Below are 8929 nucleotides of genomic sequence, written 5' to 3' on the forward strand. Positions count from 1 at the left end.
AAAGAAATCAAACACCGAACCATTGAGAATAACTAAGTAATTACTTGTTTGTAAGTAACCTCTTATCAATTTACACCACAAATCCCCAAAGTCACACCTCATGTTATCAATTAAAACTCCTAGTCCACCAAATCATAGGCTTTCTCCAAATCCAACTTGATTGCAACCCCCTTCTTCCTTAATCTATTTTGAGCCTCCACACACTCATTAGCAATTAGAATTTGATCGCCTGTTTGCCTATCATGAATAAAGGCCCCTTGAAATTGTGAAATAAGTGAGGGAATCACCATCTTGATCCTCAAAAACAACACCTTTGCAATTACTTTGTAGATACTAGTGACTAGGTTCATAGGTCTAACATCCCCTAAAAGGTTGACATCACTCTTCTTTGGGACCAAAGCTATAAAAGTAGAATTCATACCCAGGCTAATAACTTCTCTTCTATGAAACTCTCTAAAAACTCTAATCAAATCGGCGACGGCGTTAATTATGTCCCAGCAATCTTGATAAAAGGCCATTGTAAATCCATTGGGCCTCGAAGCTTTTGATCTATCTATTGAGAAATTGCTTCCTTGATTTCATCCTACTCAAACCTTCTTTTCAGAAACTCCACTTTATTATCTCCCAAGACCTTCCTATCAATACCTTTAACCGTCCACCTTTCAATGGCAGGTCTTCTATAAATTGAAATGAAATGATCCACAAAGGTCATAGCAATTTCACTTTGATCTATAATCTCTGACTCCCCCACCATTAAGGAGGCAATCAAACCCTTCCTCCTACCATTTGCAATGGCATAGAAGAATCTTGTATTACCATCACCTTCCTTGATCCACCTCTCTCTAAATTTCTACTTCCAACTAATTTCCTCTCTTAATAATGTCTCCTCTAACTTCTTCAAGGACCATCTCAACTCCTTGTCACCAACTGCTAAGGAACCATCCAGTTCTTTTTTATCAATTTCCTCAATTTGTGAGATCAAATTAGTTTTTTCCTCTTCTTCTCTTCCAAACTTCTCTCTATTCTAATCTCTAATTTCCTTTTTCAACAATGGCAATTTCTTTAGAAACCTTTGGCCTTCTTAGTTTGGTAGTTGAACTTGGTATCCCTCCAAATGTTGACTCTCTCTTTGAATTCCGAGTGAATGAGCCACATCCCACATGTTTTCAAATCTAAAGGGGGTTGGGCCTCCATCAATAATCCTCTGAAACAAACAAATTGGCCAATGGTCTAAGGTAATTCTAGGAAAAGCTCTTCCCAATAGGCTTGTCCAATGCTCTTCCCAGCCTAGAGATACCTAGAAATCTACCAAGTTTAGAACAGATGGGATTAGCTTGAAGATTCAACCAAGTATAGCAAGACTAACCCAATGGAATATCTCTCAATTCAAAGGCCTCAACAAAATCATTATATTTCCTCATTCTCGAAGTAATCCTTTGCCTACCTCTATTTGGCTCACCCACAAATCCAATAACATTGAAGTCTCCCCCTATGCACCACGCCCTTCCCAAAGTCCCTTAATGTCTAATAACTCCTCCCACATCAAGTTCCTCTCTCTCTATGAGAGTTTGGCCCATAAACAATCCTGAGAACTCATTCAAACTCATCCTGTACACTCATCAATTTAGTAGAAATTGAAAATTTCCCCACCAACTCTTCCATGCACTATACCACCTCCTCTTTCCATATTATTATTATGCCCCTGAGGCACCCCATGATGGAACAAAACTCCAATTAATATTTCTCTCTACCCAAAAATTCCTTACCCATTTTCTATCTACTTCATGAATTTTCAATTCCTAGATTAACACAATATCCGGTTTCTCCTTCCTCAATATTTCCTCGATTGCTCTTCTTTTTGTAGCACTCCCTAGCCCTCTCACATTCCAACTGATAATCTTCATTGTCATAGAAAAACTTAACCCAACCCTTACTTTTCCTATAGCCCCCATTTCTTCTTCCCCCTCTAGTTCTAAACTCCTTGTCCACTTCCCTATCATTGATAAGTTTCATAACTTCATTCAATTTTCATCTCCTCTTACCTCCCCTCTCTTTTTCTTTCCTAGTCTGAGACTTCACTTCCTTAGATCTTTCTATCTTCAATCTCATTTTATCAACCAAGTTCATCACCAGGTCCTCTACACTATAAGCCCCCACTTGTTTTATAAGCCTCCACTTGTTTTGTTCTTTCCAAACATGACTTCTTCTTCCTTCCCCTTATTCCATTCCATCAAGTTCTCCTCAACCTTAGAATTCTTTTGAGTCAAATTTTCCTTTGGACTCCCTTTTTCCCTACTCTTACCTAAACCTTCACTATGTACTATATCTTCCCCCATTTTCCTTGACCTCACCCTCCTAAACTCAGTGTCAACAATCCCTCCTTCCCTGCTTCTAATTGCTCCTTCACCACCCCCTCCTTCTAAACCTATCATAGTCGTTCCGCCTTCAGGCACCACCAAGGGAACTTCAGAGCCATGGATGGGAGTTAAAAGATCTGTAGAACCAACATGGTAAGGGTTAGTACCAAAAACAAAACATCAAAATTACAGAGGTTACCAAAATATAGCAGAGAGGTAGACATAGTAGGGGTTGAAGTAGCAACTCCTTCGATAATTTGTTCCATATGGTGGTTCCCCAAACCAGTAGAACCAAATTTGTCAAGTTAGGAAGGTTTCAAGCTTGTATTTTGCTTTGTCGACTCTAATTTTGTTCCCCCAATCAGATTTTCCAATGAAGTTTCCTAGCTCCCTTGCAAATTCGATGTCTAAATACCTTGTGCTAGATAGTGTATGCCCTTAGCTCCAATCAGATTGATGTACACAAACATTTATAAATAATATAAGTACATTATTGTTTCATGATCACATTTGGTATATTTCTATGAATTACTCCTTAAATTGGACACTCATGAGACTCGTATTAGTTTAGAATCTTCTCAACCATTGGATAGACTTTGGAAGTTTATCCTAACAAGGCTGACACTATTGTATTGTCGAATTGGTGGAGCAGCTTGTCTCAGTTGTTAGGGTTAGGCCCCAAGCGTAGATAGTGGGTGGTGGGAAGATGCACCAAACCCGGACCAATTTCCAGTTATGCCCTATACCTTGGAGATAGATAGGCAAAACTGAAAACTTGCACTTAACCCCTAGACTTGATTATGATACTATACTAGATTTTGGACTGAACTGTCTTTGATGTGCCAACTAATGAGATCCATTAAGGGTCAAATATCTAGGCATGTTGGGGCAATTAAGGAAATTACTTGAGTGGGTGATCATAGTGACAGAATTGGCCCCTTTGCCAAACAAAGTGAATATCAGGGTTTATACTCTCTCTGATGGAAATGTTATATTACTATTTTTATAAAAAAGGTTGGTAAAAGGTTTTAATCCCAGGATCCATACGAGCAAAGAGAGTGACACTGCATTTTGTAGTCAGGGAAGAGGTCCTTACTTGTGAGTAGTGTTTTGATGATTATGGGCCAAGAGGTTAGGTGTCAGAGACTATTACAGGGTTGACTACCCAATGGGCTTCATCTTACATAAGTCCACTATCCTTGGATCTTCATAGGGTGGCTGAATCCAATGATCATTTATATATAAATGTTGGGCCCAGTTGAGCCCAAGTTGATTGGATTAGGGGTTCAACCTAACCTCTTCCAAAGGTGGGGAGTTTTGCCATCCATTCCAAAAGCCACCTTCTCCATTCAAAATCATCCAAGGCTTCCACAAGCTTCATCCAAACTTGTTTTCCTTTTCCTTCTAGGATACACACCACCTGCTTTTTGCCATCTCAAATATCTCACTCAGCTGAATATAGCCTCCTCTGTTATTAATCTTCTTCTCCACAATTTTTTTTCTTTTGAATGCCAAGTTCTTTCCAACCAGACTCAATGATGGCAAATATTGTACCATCAATGAAGCCTTTCAACCATCTTGACACCTCCCTGCTTAAAACCACCAAGGATCTTTTGTCTTCTCTGATTTTGATTGTTGAACCTCCACCAGTTTCTTCCAGCAGGAACCTTTTATTTTCCACGACCAGAACCTTTCTCCACTTTGTCAATAGCAAAAACTTCTCCATTTCCTCTTCTGTTCTAAAACCAGAAGTTCAAGCCTTAATCGTAAGCACTAACTTTCTGTAGGTGTTCCTCATGTAGCATTGGAAGCTCAAAACATTACATCTGCACCTTGGAAGCTCAAATTTATATACAGAGAAATTGACATAGTTGCAAGGAGGTTCAACACTCAGTTTGGTTGGGTCAAAAGGACTGCAAATGGGTTAGTAGACACCCTAGAAAAACAGGGGGCAAATAGATCTACCTTGTACTAGGCAGAACTGTAAATGCTTTGTAGTGTTTGCAGATTGGGTTAATGCTTTCTGCAACCTAATAACTATTGTATTTCAATATTTCTCTGTTATTAATAAAATCTTTTTGCTGATCAAAAAAAAACATTCAGGGGTAGTTTGGTCATGTAAAATACTTAAATGCATAGTTGTCAAGGCAACTAGGCGAGGCTAGGCAACCATGGGGCGCCGAGGCGCCTAGGCGATGGAATCTGACCTAAACTATTTTATTTAGGAACTAGGAAGGGAGTAAGTTTGGTTGTTAAAAATAATAAGTACAGGAAGCCAGGAACTAGGAAGGGAGGAGGAGGGAGGAGAATAGAGGCGAAGCCCCTGTTTTTCAAAAAAAAAAAAAGCATTGAATTTGGGCTGGAAGAAGGAGGAGGAGGAGGATAGGGGCGGAGCCCCTATTTTTTCGAAGAAAAAAAGAACTGAAGTTGGGCTGGGAGAGAAGAAGCCCCTGTTTTTTTCGAAAAAAAAAAAAAAGAGCACTGAAGCTGGATTTAGGCATCCGCCTAGTTGCCTAGGCGCCCACCTAAGTCTTTGGGCGGTCGCCTGGTATACAAAACTATAGGCGTTTGGGCGAGGCGACATTGTAAAACCACCTAGTCGCCTAGGCATCGCCTTGACAACTATGCTTAAATGCTTATGTCAACAATCTGTTAATAATCACTAACAATGATCTAACAGAAATCTAATAGAAGGTGAGATTTAGACAATAGAACTCATTGATAGGGGGTTCTGGGGGTTTTGAAAAGTCATGGTGACTTTTAGATAATCATTCCAACTTTTTTTTGGTATCTTGAGGCAATGCACCCTTTTGCTATATAGTAATAAAATATATACACAAAAATCATTGATCAAAAAATAATGAGGTAACCAAAAAATTATAAAATAAAACCAAAATCTGATAAGCTTAAGCTTTAATAGATTGGAAAAAGTTTTGACAATGACCAATGTGTCACAAAGTCCTATTCTTCAATTTTGCTAAAAACGGTAATTCCTTATAAAAAACTAAAATGCATAAAAGGAAATTAAAAGCAAATGGAGTTTTTGATAGTAAAATAAAATTCATAAAAGGAAAGGAAATATAATTATAAAGAAAAGGATGACCCACTTTTGCAATGAAGGGACTCAACTGGTAGGCATTTATTAGCTCAAGTATGCCATCTGGTGTGCCCTCTAACCAATTCTCACCTTTAAGTGCAACACATAAGATGATGGATATTTGATTCTTGCCTGTCAAAAATCAAATTGTCATCCATATGTATAGGCCTTTGCAAAGATAATAAGCATTAAAACAGATTCACAAACGGCCAATTTCAGCTTAGTGCAAGACCAACAACGAAAAGCATCATGAATCATAGCAATTTTTCAACAAAGAAGGCAGTAGAGATTCTTTATCTTTATGAAAGCTTTAGGTTAGGTTAGGTTAGGTGGAACATTTCCAGACCATGGTAAATACATAAATATTTTTCCATACCAGTCTATAGTATTTGTTTATTAAATGCAAATATTTTTTCTTTGAAAAAAGTGTTGTATTATATTAGAAAGAAAACAAAAGGCCCATGTACAATAAAATGTACTCAAGGACCATACAAAAGCTCCCTGCAGCACTATACCTCCAAACCCTGCTTTACAAAAAGATTTTCATGTACAAAAAAACATCTTTACTTCTAAACAACATGTGTGCAGCTAGCCAAGAAAACATCTTTACCAAAACCTCCTAAAAAACAGCATTAACAGAGCTGCTCTTATTCTTGAATATTCCTGCATTTCCTTCCTGCCATAAGAACCAAAAATACCACAGCATGGACTATATCCCAAGCTAGATTTCCCCTTGCGCTCAGCCCTCCATACCTTTAAAAACTCCACCACCAAGACTGCGCAGCATCTCTTCACCTCAAACAAGTTCCATATTTTAGACCATATTTCATAGGAGAATCTATAATGTAGCAATAGATGATTCAATGATTCAAAGTGCCCTTCACACAATACACAAGCTTCTGAATACTGGTCCAGCAACAGACCCTTCTCCGAAGGTTGTCCCTAGTAAGTGTTTTGTTTTAAGTATGCATTCCACACAAAAAATGCCACTTTTGTAGAAACATTCTTACACCAAATAATAGTGACAGGGACTGACTGCTTTTCTGCACCCGCTTTTTTTCCAACAAGTTACCCAGTATCATATATGGAAAACATGACACAACAAAAGTGTATCAAAAGATGAATCATACCTCCATCTATGCAATTCTTCCGCACCCGCTTCACATGGCGGAGATTCTCCAATGGTGCTATTTGATTTAATCGTCTAAGCGAAATTAAGAAAGGAAAAAAACATTCATTAGAACTAGATAGCATCATCCATCAAAGCAGACAAAAACCAAGCCAAGAGAAACTTAAGAATAAAAAAGCAACAAAATTGATATTTTTCTGCATACTAAAAAAAAATTGTAAAACAAGGGCTAACTAGTGGCTGGCTGCAGATGGATAACCTTACAATAGTGTTGGCAAGCTTTGGCTCTATCACTGAAGCAAAAACATCAGCTGCACAGTACCCACCATCATTAATAGTAGAAATCTCACAGTACCCATCACCATTTATAGTAGAAATCTCTGAGTAAGCTTTCAGCTGCAACCGTTATCAAAAGAAAGATAGGAAAAAGATGCAGCTAGAAAGAGGAACAATTAGTAGGTTACTTACCAGTGGGTTGTTGATTTGGTGGAACTGGTGGTTTGTCGGGAATGTGAATAATTTCCCATTTGTTATTCATCATTTTTCGTATATCACACCTTGCTTCCTCCCAGCCCTCAGTAACTCTGCTTCTTGAGCAACAAATCATTCTATTTATGAGAGAAGTCACAAGGTTGAATGCAGTAAAAAAGGAAAAAAAATACAAGAGCCTCAGTCTTTTTCCCAAAGGTATTTAAAAAACTAAGAAAATAAGAGTGATAGGACCATTCAAAGAAGGAGGGGGCGTCAGCGAAGCCCTTGTTTTGTTTCCGACAATATTTTTTATAAAAATTTAAGAAAAAAATACAAGAGAACAGGACAACTTAAAAGAAGAAGAAGAAGAAATTACCAGGTCTTCGACGACTTGGGCTGAAAAACTCTTCTTAGTCGTTGGTTTCTCTACTTGTCTTGTCTTCTCAATCGTCAGTCTTCTCTTCTCAGTCTCGGTTGAAACAATGGAAACTCTTTTTTAAGTGTCGATCTCTCTTCTTAGTCTTTTCTATCTTCTCTTCTCGGCCTCGATTTAGAACCCAAAAAAACATGTAACAAACGCATAATGCTAATAAAGGAACTACTAGCCGCCGAAGGGGCCGAGAAGAAATTCATATAAATACTAAAATGGACTGGTCTAATTATAAAGCATCCAAGAAATTCATATAAATACTAAAAAGAGATCTGTGCTCGTTTTTTAAATATTGTTTCAGCAAAGAATTAATATGATCATACAGTGAGTTTTGAGTTCTACAGTTGTCCTTTGTAGTCATCCATGGTCGAACCGTCGACCCAATTCCATTTTACCCCAAACCCGGTCCCTGGCAAAAAATCGTTGAATCAGTCAATGGCCCGTTGATCCAAGAGGTCGATTCGTTCAACGGTTTTTGGCCATTTTTAATTTTTTTATTTTTGTTGTTAGAACAAGCCATCCATTCGAACTCGATGGTCGAACCGTCGACTTGGAAACTGGTGGCCAGAACAGTTCCGTTCCTAGGTCGTTTTTTCTAGATGTTAATAATTAGACGAATTAACTTTGTAGTCATAGGAATGGTGGACATTGCAAGGGATTCCAAAACCTTGAAAGATAAACCCAAAGTGACCTTAAACATAGAAAAAATTTGCGATAAATCCACCAAACTAGAAAACCCAAAAAAAAAAATCAGAAAATCGAGTTCAAGTTCCGCTGTGAGACAAAACTTAACATACATGCAATCAAAGAAAAAGACAAAGCAGATCGTCTTGTAAGAAAAAAAAAAAGACATTGCACAAGAAAACACAGGGAAAACAAAATGGAAGAAATAAAAATGGTGGTAAACCCTATACCATTTTGGAGGATCTTAAAATCATCAGTATAAGAAACATTTGAATAGTGAAAATCCAAAAGCACAAAAAACCATGGTTTTCTGTTGACCTGGATGGATGGATATTTCGGCCCGAGAACTATCCAAGCAACCAGTTTCGTTTTACCCCAACCCCAGTCCCTGGCCAAAAACCGTTGAATCAATCAATAACCCATTGACTCGAGTGGTCAAACTGTCGACCTGTTGACCCGTTCAATGGTATTTGACCTTTTTTGTATTTTTTTTAATTGGGAACCGTCCAGGCAACCAGTTCCATTTTATCCCAAACCCAAACTCTGGCCAAAAAACCATTGAATTGGTCAACGATCCATTGACCCGAGTAGTCAAACCATCAACCGTTGACCCATTCAATGGTTTTTGGCCGTTTTTTTTTAATTTTGGTTGTTAGAACGGGTCGTCCGTTCAAATTAGACAGTCGAACTGTCAACCCAAAAACCGGTGGTTAGAACGGTTCTGTTTTCGGGTCGTATGAGTCATGCGCTCGAATGACATA

At 38.2% G+C, this 8929-nt stretch overlaps 1 protein-coding gene across 6 annotated transcripts in view; it reads right to left on the reverse strand.

Annotated features, from left to right (window-relative positions):
- Nucleotides 1-7720, reverse strand: part of EMB2820 (Cytidine/deoxycytidylate deaminase family protein) — a 33274-nt gene extending 25554 nt beyond the window's left edge. Inside the window, exons 1-5 of one of the 6 annotated variants that reach the window (XM_010254074.3) lie at nt 7431-7720; nt 7052-7167; nt 6843-6894; nt 6585-6658; nt 5465-5586 (exon numbers count right to left, since the gene is read on the reverse strand). In XM_010254074.3, coding sequence (XP_010252376.1) covers nt 5465-5586; nt 6585-6658; nt 6843-6894; nt 7052-7124 — 321 coding nt within the window. In that variant the 5' untranslated portion in view covers nt 7125-7167; nt 7431-7720. Of the gene's footprint in view, nt 1-5464; nt 5587-6584; nt 6659-6842; nt 6895-7051; nt 7192-7430 lie in introns of all 6 variants that reach the window. The other 5 variants (XM_088889080.1, XM_088889079.1, XM_010254072.3 and 2 more) reach the window with 5 other exon arrangements.
- Nucleotides 7721-8929: the final 1209 nt, after the last annotated feature.

The sequence above is a fragment of the Nelumbo nucifera genome, chromosome 5, assembly GCF_055504915.1.
Source record: "Nelumbo nucifera cultivar China Antique chromosome 5, China Antique-T2T, whole genome shotgun sequence".
NCBI lineage: Eukaryota > Viridiplantae > Streptophyta > Magnoliopsida > Proteales > Nelumbonaceae > Nelumbo > Nelumbo nucifera.